Source organism: Lytechinus variegatus, chromosome 8 (assembly GCF_018143015.1).
Source record: "Lytechinus variegatus isolate NC3 chromosome 8, Lvar_3.0, whole genome shotgun sequence".
NCBI lineage: Eukaryota > Metazoa > Echinodermata > Echinoidea > Temnopleuroida > Toxopneustidae > Lytechinus > Lytechinus variegatus.
Genome location: NC_054747.1, coordinates 31,100,809 through 31,117,043, shown reverse-complemented (window position 1 = coordinate 31,117,043; position 16,235 = coordinate 31,100,809). Strand labels below are relative to the sequence as shown.

Sequence of the window (16,235 nt, the reverse complement as noted above, 5' to 3'; positions counted from 1 at the left end):
AATCCCCCCCCCCCTCTGCCTCCCTTTTTGGGAAATCCTGGATCCGCCCCTGCTTCCCATGTTCCCATCTTGGTCGGAAAGCATCTACGCAATAGAGGAGCATATTATCAGAATTTCGGGCGTTAATTTTACCCGACAATAATTAGGCCAACCATTATCCAGTCAATCAGAATCGCACAAGGAATGATTTCCCTTTTTCCCGAAAACTTGTTAGAGATATCCCCCCTCTAATTGATCTTAGTTTGAATCAGGGGCCTCTGAATTGTCTTGTAATTAGAAAGGGTGTGCAAACATGAGATGGTTTTCAGACTCAGGGGTGGGGTGAACGGCTGAAACCCCCTAGCCCCCTATTCCGTGGCCCCTGTTTGCCGTGGTGCCGAGGGGGACGGGGGGGGTATGGCAGGGACAATATGATAAGCAATAGAGACTAGCTGCTTTAAATCTGGTGAATATACCCCACATTTTTATCTTTTCTTTCTCAAGTTACGAATGGAAATTTAGACTCAGCTAGCCCCTATCTCCTTTAACACATCATGCAGGGTCCTGAAGACTGATAAAAATACACAATTTGATTTACTAGTAATTGATTGAAAAGAAACAATGTAATATAAATTAACATTAATGATATGCTGTATAGGGTAATGACATCTGCATGGGAGCTACTATGGCTTGAAAAATTAAGGACGCCCCTCGAAAAAGACTACGGCACTGATATACAAGAAAAGGGAAAAAAAGAAAAAAAAAAGAAAGAACGAAAGAAAAGAAAAAGGAAGGGAAAAAAAGAAGAAAAAGAGAAGAAAAAAAGGAATGAAAAGAAAATTATGATAAGATATTGAAAATGAAAAAAAAAGCTGTGGCAAAAATAGTCAATCCTGACTGGTTGCCAACCAAGGAAAGAAGAAGAAGAAGAAACAATCTGATTAAAAAACACACACACACACAATGTAAAATAGTATATGCAGGGCCACACGTAGAAAATCAATCATCTGTAACAAGTTTACAAACTGAATGAGTTTAGCAGCTTCGAACCTCATTAGCAATTTGTAATGACAACGCGTTTCATAAAACGGGTTCCATAAATCAATAAATGGATATACAAGTGATAGACGAACAATAAAATTCACAACAATCATTTATTACTTTGAGGGTAACCAATAGCAAGGATAATGATTTATTCAATGCAAACCTGAAGTGGAAAATTTATGGAGGTCAATTAATCTTATAGATTATAAACCCCTTAATCAAATCACTTTATCGAAGTGTTCAAAACTTCAAGACATAACGACATAATTATGAAACTAATAACAAGATATATTGTCTGTCAAAGGGGGTAATCGGCATTGAAGGAAATACGAGGTTTTAAAAGCTTTGGTTATGAGTATCAAGATCAAAGTATAACAGAATCTATTTTACATGTATATTTAGAATAACTTTTGATCGATTATTAAGAAAGAGAAGAAAAGAAGAGATAGAAGGAAAGAGAAGAAAAGAAGAGAGAGAAAGAGAAGGGAGGAAGTCGTATAAGCCTATATACGTAAAAAAGTAATAAAAAATACTATATAAGTAAAACTATATGAGTGAAGAGTGAAAAAAAATCAGGGGTACGATATGACGCGCAGGACGATTTTCTAATAGACGCGAGAGAATAAATCGAGTGAGCAAAATAATGAAAATCTGATTCCTTAGATTTTAACATAATATCCAGAAAATAGGATACACGTTTCCCTCTCCTTAATTTCCTTTGTTCTTGTTCTTATTTCCCCCGTATATATAATAAAGAATAGTTAACAATGATTACATAGTCATACAAGACTATAGGCCAATTCATGAAAATGAATGACCATTGCCTTAATAGAGGCAACCCTATAAAAAAATGTAATTTCGAAACGCTATATCCCGTTGCGTGTAAATGCTTTTCAAAACTCCATGACATTATTGGTGAACGCACGTCGCTTAATTGAAAACCGAAACTTTTTGATTCTCGATAAACTGAATACAATCTCTATGATTTATATTGATAAATAGCTACTTGGGTCTTGTTGTTTTCTGCCCGGGTCTTCTGAATATGATTTTGTAAATCTAAGTGATTGAACTTCACCTTTGAAAGGGCAATTCCATCCCTAAAATCGAATCGTAAATGAGAAAACAGTCAAACATGCACAACGTTAATCAAATTGCAAGTATAAAAAAAACTTTTCCCTCCATTACGTCAAACCTTAAATCTTAAGCAACAAAGTTTAATTTTCAATATCTAATCTTCAATAAATTAAACATGATTGTTTAAACGGTTTAACAAAATACTGTAAGGTTCATATAGTAAACCGCGTTGTATGAAATCTTAAACAGCGTTATTACTGTGATGGGGGTACTGCGTGTATAATACCCCTTATGCAGCACCCCTGGAAATCTGTTTCTGTTAGATTATTACGATAAGATGTAACCGAAATGACCTTCATTTTTAGCCTCCAAGCCTAAACATTAACTATTATCACGCTTGGTTTAAAGGAAACCAAAACCCCAAAAGAGAAGCAATCTTATTAGAGAGAGTTAAATAAGAGGAACAATTAAAAAAAGTTTCATCATAATCGGTTATGAAATAAGCAGTTATGGACGATTAAAAAGTCTTACTATGTGGATCCTCAAATTGGCAAACGTGCTTCAAAATGGCTGATTTTGTGGACAATTGTCCATTTGTTTTGTACACATATTTTCAGATTTTCCCCTTTATTTTACATATTTCACATTATCTCCTCCTGACCTTGACATATATGGTGTGGATTATATTTTCCCATGACATATGTTGTGCTCAGAAGGAGGCAAGATGCACTTTGAAAGATAATGAGGAAAATCTGAAAATTTGTGTGCAAAACAAATGGAGAGTTGTCCACAAAATCAGCCATTTTGAAGCACGTTTGCCAATTTGAGGATGCCTATAGAAAGTACAACAAGAGTTTTCAAACTCCCATAACTTGCTTATTTCATAACCGATTTTGATGAAACTTTTTAAAATTGTTCCTCTCATTTTAAGATTACTTCTCTTTGGTTTTGGTTTCCTTTAAATGATTCAAGCACTAAACTGTGCAATATGCCTATAAAACCAAAGTTTAAAAAGCTAAAAAGCACCCGTTTGAAAAAAATCTCAGCAAACAGTCTTTCTTTCTCAAAATATAAATCTCTATTTCGAATATGCTGTAGTCTTAATGAATCCCTAATTGGCTTCCACTCAAATAACATTTGAAATTTTCACCGATTATTTCAACCCCTTCCTTAAGATCAGAGCCTATTTACTTATCAGTCTTCATTGAACGTAATGAACAACAATTACCCTGCACTTAAGACGTGTTATATATTTACGTACAATAATGAAAAGTTTCAAATTCACTTGATCGAAAAGTTCAGAAAATATGTAGAATCTTTCATTTTTTTTAATTACAGAATGAATCAAGGAATTCAATTCAGTTCAATTCAAATATTTTCTTCCATTTCAAAACACTTTTCGTAATACTAATCCATACAAAAGTCAAATTGTTAATATGACAAATATAAATATGTACATGCTTGGTATGAAGAAGAAGGCGTATATATATAATATCCTAAAAGCCGAGGCTTGTGGCGGGATGCTCCTATAGCATGTATAGATAAAAATACAATGCAAAAAAATCATGTACGTACACAAGTTCATTAAGAAAATGTGATCCAGGCTTTTACTTCGAAGTTACCTTGTACTTTCTAACGTATACAGGCCTATATGTTCCCGTGATAGGTGTATAAAATATATATCACTGCGATGTGCCATTATATGCTTCTTAAATATATGTCTACGTATTCAAATTCAAAATACAAAATATAGTCATCTTACATACTGAATAGTATCAATACCAGCACTAAATGACTCAAATTGCCGTAAATTTCTTAACCAGAATGACACATTTAGATCACAATCATGATGATTGTAGTCTTAGAATACAAACCCTTTAGTGCGCTTTCAAGTTTATTGTTTTTAAATTAATAAAGCAGTCGTCTTAAAGTTGTACCATGTTTGATATTGCATTTTCTGAAATGCATCTAAAACATCTGATACTGGAGACTACATAGGCCTTATAAATTCTTGATAGATTTTTTAGCAAATGACTGTCATTGTATTTTCATGATAATTACTGCCTTTAAAACCCCTGATATTAGTTGGTATCAATGCTGCTCATAACCATATACTCGGAATCAATGCTATACGTGTCGGGAGACATAGGTACATAATCCTCCTTATCCGACTCTGTATCGGTCGAATCGGATACGACCGCGGTATCAACCGGAACGCGGTTGGTGAGCGGTGGTAGAGGTGGCGGTCGTGGATGACGCATGGACGACCGCATCGACTCGCGAAGGCTCTTCCGTTCTTCCTCACTCGGCTTGATGGACACGATGATATCGGAGGGGTTGACGAGACTGGACCGAAATTCTTTGATTTCCTGATAGATCTTAGGATCGACTTCGTTCCCCTCTTCGATCTGTGAAAACGGGAACATTTCACGGTCGTTAAAAATAAGCATGATGTTTATGATTTTACATGGTTTGAACCAGATCATGGAATACGTATAATATTCACACATAATAAATAATAAATTCGTACATTGATTTGATTTTGCTGACCAAACTTTTGGCGCGTCTCATACTAATTTCATTATAGCAAATACACAATTTCTAAACGAATTTTGCTATCAGTGAAAGATTTGAGGGAAAATTATATTGGATTTTTTTGGTGCATCAATGCATATGGTTGAGGGATTACACTGAGTGATGCAATTAGTGAGGTAGAATGATGGTGTCGATTCAAGATTAATAATATGCAATATATATCATCGTGATCATGATTGTAACAAAAATGCATTTTTTTACAAATCTGATTTGTATTTCAGTTGATTAAAATTGCTGTTTTAAACTCTATAAATGTCATTAAATGTATATTGAGATGAGTATTTGCATGCTATTTTTTCTATTCTATCATAATATATAGTCAACAATATTATGATTAAATAAGAAATAAGAATAAATGCTAAAAATAATCGGGGTGCAACAAGTTTTCTTGCATGGTTGACGATGATGAATATGTAAAGAAGAAGAAAAAGAAGGAAAAAAAGGAGAAGAAAAAGAAGAAGAAAAAAGAAGGAAAAGAAGAAGGAAAAGAAGAAGGAAAAGAAGAAGAAGAAGAAAAAGATGAAGAAGAAGAAGAAGAAAAAGAAGAAGGAAAAGAAGAAGAAGAGAAAGAAGAAGAGGAAGAGAAGAATTAGAAGAAGAATTAGAAGATGTAGTAGAAGAAGGTGAGGGAGAAGTTGGAGTAAAAGAAGAATAAAAAAGAAAAGTGAAAGAATTTCCTTACATTGAGACTTCCATCCATCATCAGAAAACGTGATATAGAGTTTAATTTACCGTGTAGAGATTATATCGCAAGGCAGATGATAAAGATGAGGAACGTGAGAAAGAAGTAGTGGTATCACCTACTCGGTTAGGTGTCACGTGATTGCTGTCTTGGCCACCAGCTGCTCGAATTGTTCCTGATTAGTAGAAAAATGTGTACTTGAATGATCACTAAACGTATTAATTGATTATGGTTCTCGACATAAAATTTACAGCTAGTATTTTTCTCTTCCGGAAAAAAGAGAAAATCGCAAAATACTTATAATGCATTTATATTGAGGAAGCAAATTCACAAAAAGATTAGTACAATGGCAAAGTCGAAACATCAAGCTATTAAGACAAAACGTGATTAATAATTATTCTTATAACAAAGAAACAAAAGAAATAGTGAGTGATGGACATCATCAACTCAATTTGCATGTCACTGAGTTGTGCATAAAACTGTTTTGTGAAAACTGTTTGTGAAACTTTAAGATGTCATAACTTTTTTATTTTACATCCGATTTTGATGAAATTTTCAGCATTATGCTTATTTGATTTTTCTATATTGATTCAAATCAAGGAATTTCTGGGGTGAACTTGACCTTTAAAGTGCTGAGCCCATTTCATAAAACATACGACTGTCATTTTGGAGCTGCCATGGAAATCTTGGTTATAATTGGATGCTCAGTTCATTATGCATCTATTTTAGAAAGTATATTACCAAAACAGGAAATTTGGACAAAAATTTAAAAATGGAAAAAGGGGTTCCGTTCATCATACTTTTCACGACAGCCCTGAGAACGATAGAGACGGTGACTACGATGACAAAAGCACTGACAACGATCACGGCGATGATGACGAAAATGAGGTCACGAAGCCACACGTTCTCTGCAAAAATTACGAACGATAACGCTTTTAGAACAAAAACATGAAACCCCTTGCAAAAACAACACACAAAAGAAGAAATTGTGATCATGTATTCTTTAATCACATTTTCTTCTGTTTTTTTTTCTGTATGCCTATTTTCTGTGTAAGCATTGCGTATCAATAAAACGTTATACTTTGAAAAAACTCCTGGGAATTGAAAAAGACACAATGGGGATCAATTTTCACATATATTCCTTGGTTTGTGTCTCATATATGAAATGAGAGTAACAATTTTGACAGAATGTTAAACTTGAGTGAACACTGTCCACTTTTGTAAAGTTCGCAGAAATCGTTTTTGCGCAGAAATGCTGATTTTTTCACGCTGTGTCGAGGAAAAAAGGCGAAGACAAACTGACCGTTCAGTATATTTCTTGTATTTTTTAAAACATTTTCAGCCAAATGAAATAAAACAGATGCATTTGAAGATTCTGTAACAACTTTGCCACCAAAATTAACCATTACCCTTTGTGTTCCGACTGGATCTGAGGACATAATTTTCTGAATGTAAACAAACGGTTTATTTGAGACATTTCCAGCATTTTTATCATTTAAAGTGGGTTTTTCATTTCATATTTCATTTTAATACTTATTTCTCCACACTTTTCCCCAAGCATGATATTGATTAACAGAAAAAAAAATCAAGCCAATGCCATTTTATGTGAATCACTGCTCTGTGTAAATCAGTTATCATCAGGATGGCCTCAGTGTGTAGGGGGGGGGGGGCGTATTGGCGTTCAATTTGGGCAAGGAAACAAGTTAAAAGGGTAAAATATATCTTCAAATCATTCTTCTTATAAGTTCATGTGCTCTTCATGATAAACGTTTACTTTAACCATATAACTATTTCTAATTCGCAAATTATTTTTCACGAACTTTCCATACCAAAGTGGTGCTCACTCAAGCAGAAAGATTTTTCAACAGTTATCGTCATTTGAGACCATTGTATTAATGTGAAAATTCTTCAGGATATTACATATTATTATCTTATAGGATTATTTACAAGTGTAAACTTTTTTATGTGCACTGTATAGTAGCCAACTTGCCAATTAGTATGTAATAAGAAAGCATTGAAGACAAACACACATCTGTGGTGTTAACCGATGTACATAGAGGACCACACCAGTTATTTTACACCGGTGTTAAATTGGCGGTGTTAGTTTTACACCTATAGGTGTTATCACAACACCTTTTGTTGTTACATTTACACTCTTTGGTGTTATGTTTAATCTCTATGGTGTGATTTTATCACCCCAGGGTGTGGTCCTCTATTATAAAAAAAATCGTTTTATAGGATAATTTCTTGAACAAAATTACACTGACCCTGTGTACTTGATACTTTCTTTGTTCTTTCCCTCCTTTATTTTATACATTGTTGTAATTTGTGTTATTTTATCTTTGTTTAATTGTACTGTAAAGGGTCATTTTTAATAAGCCATCATTTGTACTTTTTATGACCCCCCAATATACTAATATGTATTTAACATTGTATTGATTTGTGTTCATTGTTGCTTTTAAAAGTGGAAATCAATTGAATTGAATTGAAAAATAATCATAATACTTATGAATAATCACACGCGATCCCATGATTGTCATATTGTCGCAAAATAAGTCCAATCAACTATAAACCATGACACACCACGATACCAGTATGCCTTATTATCACAATAACCATTAACAACCGAAAGTTTATGACGTGAATATAATCAGCTATTAAAGGATATATGTTATGAAAAACAAGACAACGACACTTCGATGATTCACGCCTTAAGTACTTTTCGACGAGTACCCGGTCATGCCGGTATAGAGCAGGGAAAAGTAGCGCTATTGTTCAAAACCTTTGTCTTCCAAATAGACCGTGTGAAAGGTTTTGTGGGAAAGGAGACAAATAAGTTAAACAGAATGGTGAAAGCCCCCCCCCCCCAAAAAAAAAAAAAAATCGGACGCGCAATAACAAATTTAACGATGATTTAATATTGAGATTCCTAGGTTCCCGAAGGTATACTGATTACCAAGTTTTTCAAGTTTTTTTAAAGGACAAGTGCAACCCAACAAAAAGTTGATTTGAAAAAAGAAGAAAAATCCAGCAAGCAAAACACCGAAAATTTCATCAAGATCGAATGTAAAATAAGAATGTTATAACATTTTAAAGTTTAGCTTAATTTCACCATGGACCTAGGTCCATGATTTCACAAAACAGTTGTATGCACATCCCGGTCGGTATGCAAATTGGCAGACTGATGACGCACCCACTCACTATTTCTTTGGTATTTTATTATATGAAATATATGTAATATTCTAATTTTCTCCTCCTTGTCAAGTGAAACAAATTTCATTTCTCCCTGAACATATGGAATTACCATTGTTTTAACAGTTTATGGTTAAGTTAAGTTGGTCTTGTCAAGTCTGTAAAAATTGAAAAATTGTATTATTAAACTATAAAAAAACAAAAGAAATAGTGAGTGATGGACATCATCGACTCTCTCAGTTGCATATCACTGAGTTGTACATTTAACTATTTTGTGAAAAATAAGCTAAACTTAAAAATGTCATAACTTTCTTATTTTACATCCGATTTCGATGAACTTTGCAGCGTTATGTTTGTTTGATTTTTCTCTATCGATTCAAATCAACACTTTTCTGGGGTGGACTTGAACTTTAAATTAATAAATTTCTCATTGTCTGGGCGATGTTGTTCAATATTTCACCCATCTACCTGTCTCATTTCCCCCTCTAAAAATAACTTTTATTTGGGTTGGATTCTCCTTCAGTGCCTTACCGACTTCCATATCTGTACTTTTTCTAAAGGAATATGACGTGTGGACGATTTTCTGTTTGATAGCGATAAATCCAATGCAATGAAAAGTAAAATTTAAAATAACGATGAGTAGTACGAGCGGAAACAAAATTGAAATTTCAGATCTAAAAACGGGACATTCTAAACACCTTTCTAATCACGAAAAGGATAGGTATATAACTATACAATTCATGCGAGCGCAAAGCGAGAGCGGAAACACAACTGAGATTTCAAACCAAAAAATAAAATGTGACACTCTATTTATGTCTTGTAAATCAGGAAAAGGATGGGTGATTGGTATCCTCTTTCATTAATAATGTGAGCGCGAATCTATATATTTCAACGCAGCATTGCGTAAAATCTACAAAATATTACAAAATACATCCTTTTATATATATACCCAACCAAAATGAATGTTCCTATTTTACCCAATATTGGGTAAACCTTAGAGTGAATCTGGTGTTAGCCTAACGCCCAAACCGGTGTTGTTTCAACATCTCTCTGGTGTGGACCGATATACACTGTTAGAAAAAATAGAAGAAGTTCCTGCAGCAGAGTCTCGAGAACACCTGTAATCTTACCGAATTGCGTAATCTTACAGGAAATTGGTATTTGATGTATGGAATCTTACAAATTTCCTTGAATAAAACACCCTTTTCCCCTTTTTAAACAGACCTGTTCTGTTAAATTGCAGAAAAATTCTTGTTTTATGAATTTACAGAATGATTATTACGCAATTCGGTAAGATTACAGGTGTTCTCGAGACTCTGCTGCAGGAACTTCTTTTATTTTTTCTAACAGTGTAGATACCAGTCAGGTGTTAAATTAACACCGGTGTTTTTGCAGTGCATTCAAACATACACTCAAATACCACAAAGACAACAAAGCAACCACCGCACATCAATAAAATCATGAGTAACGAAATAATAAACAAAATAATATAATAATAAAACGAGAAAAGGAAAGAAAATTAAGATAAGATAAAAAGACCCCCCCCCCAAAAAAGTAAAGCATTGAAGAAATCAAGCAACATCATAAGTGAAGAAAACTATAAATGAAAAAAAAAAATTAGATTAAGAAAAAAAAGAAAAACAAGAAAAACAAGGAAGGAAGAAAAAAAGTAAGTAAGTATAACAAAGTAAGAAGAAAGAAAGAAAGAAACAAACAAACAAACAAAGGAAAGAAAGAAAAAAAGAAAGGAAAAATTAAAGAAAGAGATAGAGGTGGAGAGAGAGAGAGAAACGATAAGTAAACAAAAGCAACAAGTAAGCATACCAAAAAAGTAAGAAAAAAAAATAATGCATTAATAAACAAGCAAACGGGCAAGTAAAATTAATTAATATGAAGAAAAATGTATAAAGCAAGAGCTCACCAGTTGACGACTTCGGCTCAGCATTGAATACGGAGTTCATATTTTCGGAGTCAATATTTTTGCCGCCGCGATCCGGAGTACTCGGGACGGTAGCTCGTGTCTCGGTCGTGCTCTCACCGCACAACCTATGAACGCAACGAAGCGATACGTCGTAGGTGGTCGAAGCTACGAGATCAGTGAATTCATGCACGTGGTCGGCGAAGTCGCTGTACGTGTCACCGAGATATCTTTCAATGCATTCGTCCCTCGTGGTGCTGTTATCTATATATTATATAATAACACATGCAGAAGAAACTTAAAAAAAATGCCCGAATGTTATTCATGAGTATGACTAAGAAAGAACATCCTAATATAAAGAAATACCCTAGATGATTACAGTGGATTGTTTACTTTTCTGTACAAAGTTTGCATGCCGTAAACTTAAATATACGCTTAATTGTACAAAATTATGGTATATTTTTTGATACATGACAATAGAATCTCTCCCTTTTTAGTAATATGCATTGGCCATTGAATCACCCGATTCTTAATATTAACTTTTTTGGGGGAGGGGATTTAGTGCCCTACCCCCCCCCCCATCTATACGCCAGGGATTCGACTTACCTTGTGCAATGTCACATGCACTGAGAGAACACGAGGCCGAATGTGGTATGCCACTTACTTCAAGAAAGAGAGAGCCGGAAAGATCCCCCTCCACTGATGACAAATTCATTTCAGTGTCAATCAAACCTGAAAAGAAACAACACAAATATCTTGTTGCAGTGCTGCCGTGGTATTTATTTGAAAAAAAACACCAAGTGTCGCAAAAAATATTCAATCATTAATTCATCTAGTGAGCATGTAAAACAAATGATAAGTAAAGCATTATGATATGATTAAATTACAAACATCAGAGGAAGAGTCAATAAAAGCCATGAACTTGTACCTGTAGGTCAGAAAAACGGTGTTTTTGCAGGAGTGCGGGGGGTGCCGATTCATTGGGACCCTGCATGTGTGCATACCTCCTACTACGCAATCTTACATATGTTCGGCATGTTCAGTAAGAGTACTCAGCAACAAATACCAATACCTAAAACTCCTCAAGCATGTCAAGAAGTTTGGGTGCAAAGACCCTTGCACCGCGTAAGGGTCTTTTCAAGGGGGGTCGCCACTCCTCCCATTTAAAACTCCGTATACCAATGTACATCATTACAATTCTTCAGGTTTCAAAATAGAGATAAACTGAACCGACTGTTCAGAATCTAAACATTCTTTTAGGCAGCATGATAAAGTATCAATCGTCGTCATCGCCACTCTGTAATAACTGTGGTGTTAAAACTGACACCAATTGGTGTTGATGGAGGACCACACCCTGAGGTGCTAAAATTACACTTTAGAGATTGAACATAACACCCCAGAGGGTAAATGTAACAACCAAAGGTGTTGTAATGACAGCTATAGGTGTTAAACTGACACTGTCAATTTAACACCGGTGTAAAATAACGGGTGTGGTCCTCAATACAATGCGCACCAACGACACCAGAGCTATCGTCACCAATGTCACCATCGATGTTCACCATCACCATAGTAATTATCATCGTCACCATTGCCATCATAATTTCTATAAGTATCATCATTACCGATTTCATCACCACCATCATCATCATAAGTAGCAGCGACATCATCATAATCATCCCACCACCATCATCATCATCACATTCACCATCATCATCATCATCATCATCACAATCACCGTCATCATCATCACAATCATCATCATTATCATCCCACCACCACCGCCACCATCATCATCACATTCACCGTCATCATCATCCCCATAATCGTCGTCGTCATCATCATCATACCATCATCATCATCTCATCATCATCATCGACAGCAGCAGCAGCATCATCAGCATTATCAGCATTCTGTTGTGGTAACTCCCGTAGGAACTCGGCAGGACAGCATTTTTTGTTGGTAAACGCCAAGCTGGTATATAACCAATTACCTTGGAAACATTTTATATCAGCCATAGTGGCTGACATAATAGACGACAGATATCACTCTTGGGCCTTTAAATCAAAGTGGAGACAATGGCAGAGTTGGGATTCGAACTCACAACCTTGCGATTATGAGTCCAATGCTCAAACCACTGGACCACACGACCCGTGAAGCATCATCATCATCATTATCATCACATTCACCGTCATCATCAATCCCATAATCGTCGTCGTCATCATCACCATCATCATCATCACCACCATCATGCCCATTATACTTTAGACACCATCTCTTCTACAAAGACCATCACCCACCATCAATACCACCACTTCTCATTTTCACCGTCATCCTCGCCATCGATCATAATCATAACAATATAATTGAAATAAAGTCATTACTCACAGATAGCTTTCTCTGCAACGACATCCTCCCTCAGTGCCACGTGACTAACTTTGCATCGCAATATCTTCCCATAATCCTCTCTTTTGGTTACGTAACTCAACTCGCTGATGACCCTCACGTATCCCGACGCCATATTCGTGGTCGTCACCTCGGCGTCGTCGGTCACGTTTTCCTCATCGAGAGACCACGTGATCTCGGAGGAGGGGAAGCTGCTGCCAGCGATACAATACGGTTTATAACGTGTCGATGACGTCAGAGTGTAAGCAAGTCCATGGATGTCAATTGGCTGATCGGGAGGTTCTGAAAAAAAATTGTCCAGCAAATAAATAGGAAAACCCCGAAACAAACAAGCAACCTCTCCCATCTAGTTCATCAATTACTTAATTGGTTTATTTTAGGGTATAAAATTCCTAATGACAGCGAGTTCAGTTCCCTAAATGTCTACTTTTTTTCTATTTTTTTTTATAATAAGATCCCATCCCAATACCTCGCAATTCTCCTGTCATTGCCATACCCCCTATCCCGCCGTGTTCAACGCAGTAAAAACCATTCAAGTTACATTGCTTAGAATATTCGTAAATACATGTAGTTTCAGAATTCAAAAGTTTCCTCCATCAATATGCCGACCATTTTGGAAGGGGCGAGAATATGAGATATAACTTAAATAAGCGTTGGAACGACGCGATCAACACTTTCAATTCCTTATTATAATCAAGGATTTTAAAAGGATTTAAAAGGATTTTCGCACACTTCATATGTTTTTCGTGCAAAAATCGCGATATGATGACGATTTGAAAATTATTATCATTATTTTTTTTTGGGAGGGATGTATAGGCTAGACTGAGGGCAACTGCCCTTTATCCCTTCTTTATACGTATGTCTTTTGAGGACTCTTACCTTCAACGTTAATGATAATACTTGTAATGCGAACTACTCTCCCATCCATCATCACGGCCTGACATACCAATGATTCGCCGTGATCCGTCCGACTAGGACGAGCGATGGCGAATGACGACGTCGTGTTCTGGAATCCAACGTCGTCCGAACTCGGTGACGGGCTCGACAAAGGCTCAACGAGAGCACCGGCGTAGTACCATTTGATTGTCACAGCCGGTCTGGATCTGACGGCCTGGCATTCGAACTCGACGTCGACACCGGGTTTGAGCGTCACGGCGTTCTGGTGGATGACGACGGGATTGTTTGCTGCTTGGCCTCGGAGGAGAAGCTCTCGTGGAGCTGTAAAAGGTTGAACAGAGAGAGAGGGATGTACGAAATAAAGGAAATATTGATTAAATAGAAAGGTGTCAGCCGGGGACAAATTCGACTTTTAACTTCTAGAACGAATAAAAAAAAATCGAAGAAACGTGATTATTTGTTTTTATGGGCGATGGAACAAATTTGAAAAGGGGATGAACATGCCTTATTTTTAAATATTTTTGTACGTAAATACTGACAAAGCTGATGCTCCTCCATTACCCTTTCTCCTGGGCGGTCCATATTAAGATAAGGTAACATTTTCACCCCCAAAATGGGTTTAATGTAGGGGGGTGGAGTGACCCTATATAACTGCGAATGAAAAAACTCCAGGAATATACCTTTACTATAACAATATTGATAATAATAATAGGGATTTATATAGGGCCATCTATCTAAAAATATATTCTATTCCGAGGCGCGATGTTATCATTATTACCCCGGCTTTAGCTCGAGCTGCCTTTCAGCGCTCATGCATTCAAGGAATCAATCCTGCCTGGTACTCATTCACCTCACCTGGGTTGAGTGCAGCACAATGTGGATAGATTTCTTGCTGAGTGAAATTACGCCATGGCTGGGATTCGAACCCACGACCCTCTATTTCAAAGTCAGAAGACTAATCCACTGGGCCACAACGCTCCGTATTAAAAATATATTCCTAAATCCCAAATAATTTTGTTGCTGCAATTGTTTTGACTTCTTCAAAACGCGCCAACGTGTTTTCCATCAAAGAGTTATGTATACAAAATGAATACCCTTGATCTAGCCCCACCCCTTGATATTAAAATACTAGTCACCTGCAGTCACTTCTAGAGAAGAGCTTGACGATTTCTCGAGAGAATCAACAACACTAACCGCACAGGTGTATGTTCCCTCGTCATCGATGACCACGTCGTTTATGGTTAAATTTCCACTCGACACGAAGTCCACGGAGAGGCTATACCTATCACTCACTTTCGTTGAATCCTGGTCCGGGTCAGAACGGTGCACATATATGATAGTGTTTATACCCCTTCTCCACAACACTTGGCCAAAGTTACTTCTGGACGATCGTGGTGTGTAGGAACACGGAATGGTGATCGACGCTCCGAATTCAGCCTTGACGACGTCGTCGGTGTGGACTTCGATTCCATGAGAGAGATCTGACGATTTGAATGGCAAACAAAAAGAACGACGACTCAGAACTGTATGTCTTTAGCAACACACATTGCCGTTTAATATGACACAAACACAGGGCACTGGGACCGATTTTTTACAGGGGTTGCTGATGTAAATCTGACAAGCAAAAAAATAAAAAATAAAAAGGGGGGTTCACTACAAAATTAAAAATAACAAAGTTGGGTCTAGAGAAATTTGACAAGCAAAAATAATTTCACTGCAAAATGTAGGTCAGTTTACTTATATTTCTACAGTACATTTTGCTACACCTACCAGAATTCAGGGGAGGGGGTGCCCTTTTTAAAACTGAAATGTAGCCTTTTTCAAATGAAATTCTTTTCTGAAGTAAAACATAAAATATCCTAGGTTACACGATCACAAAATTTTCGGCTCGCGCTCGCATCAATTACTGTTTAGTTAGGTACTCGTTCTGTTTCTGGTTACAATTATGCTTATAATGTCCAGATTTCAGGTTGGAACATCACAAATTTTCATCTTGCGCTTCGCGCTCCCATTTATCGATCGCGGATATATACATCCTATTCATGGCATGAGATACTAAATGCAGTCTAAGACCCAGGGGGGGGGGGCGGCAGTCAAATGAATTGCTGTAGACTTGCGTGATCAAATTATTTCCAGAAACTTCCTGCAGGATTTCTCTGTGGGCAAAATAACCTCCTAAACAAGTGTTTCGCGGGCTTTATTTACACATTTTGGCCCCTAAACAAGTTGTCGCCAGAATATGTCCCCGTGGGAAAAGCTATAGGGTTGGGGAACATGCCCTAAGCACGTTTGGCTAGTCTTAAAAAAGCTTTGGAAAAATACCCTTAATACGTTTGACCCCGCGATTCACCACTGACCAATCTTTCAAACCCACCCTTTAAAAAAAAAAACGGTATTTTTATTTCTTTAACGAGTGCACGCGTGGAACGCGTCCAAAACTGAAAAAAAAAA

General features: G+C 36.5%; 1 protein-coding gene across 1 annotated transcript; it reads right to left on the bottom strand.

The window, feature by feature from the left end:
- Window positions 1-3,030: 3,030 nt before the first annotated feature.
- LOC121419645 lies at window positions 3,031-15,993 on the bottom strand. The gene is made up of 9 exons (XM_041614103.1): window positions 15,990-15,993; window positions 14,979-15,265; window positions 13,767-14,193; window positions 12,870-13,169; window positions 11,091-11,216; window positions 10,488-10,748; window positions 6,175-6,282; window positions 5,425-5,549; window positions 3,031-4,505 (listed from the first exon to the last, which is right to left on the bottom strand). The coding sequence occupies exons 1-9, from the start codon at window positions 15,991-15,993 to the stop codon at window positions 4,179-4,181; spliced, it is 1,965 nt and encodes a 654-aa protein (XP_041470037.1). The 3' UTR covers window positions 3,031-4,178.
- Window positions 15,994-16,235: the final 242 nt, after the last annotated feature.

Excerpts from the sequence above, each read along its gene's own strand:
- LOC121419645 (XM_041614103.1), bottom strand. Across the intron at positions 14,194-14,978 it reads AGGGAACATACACCTGTGCG|TCGAATTTGTCCCCGGCTGA; the intron begins GTTAGTGTTGTT and ends AGAAGTTAAAAG. Across the intron at positions 6,283-10,487 it reads TGAGCCGAAGTCGTCAACTG|AGAACGTGTGGCTTCGTGAC; the intron begins GTGAGCTCTTGC and ends TAATTTTTGCAG.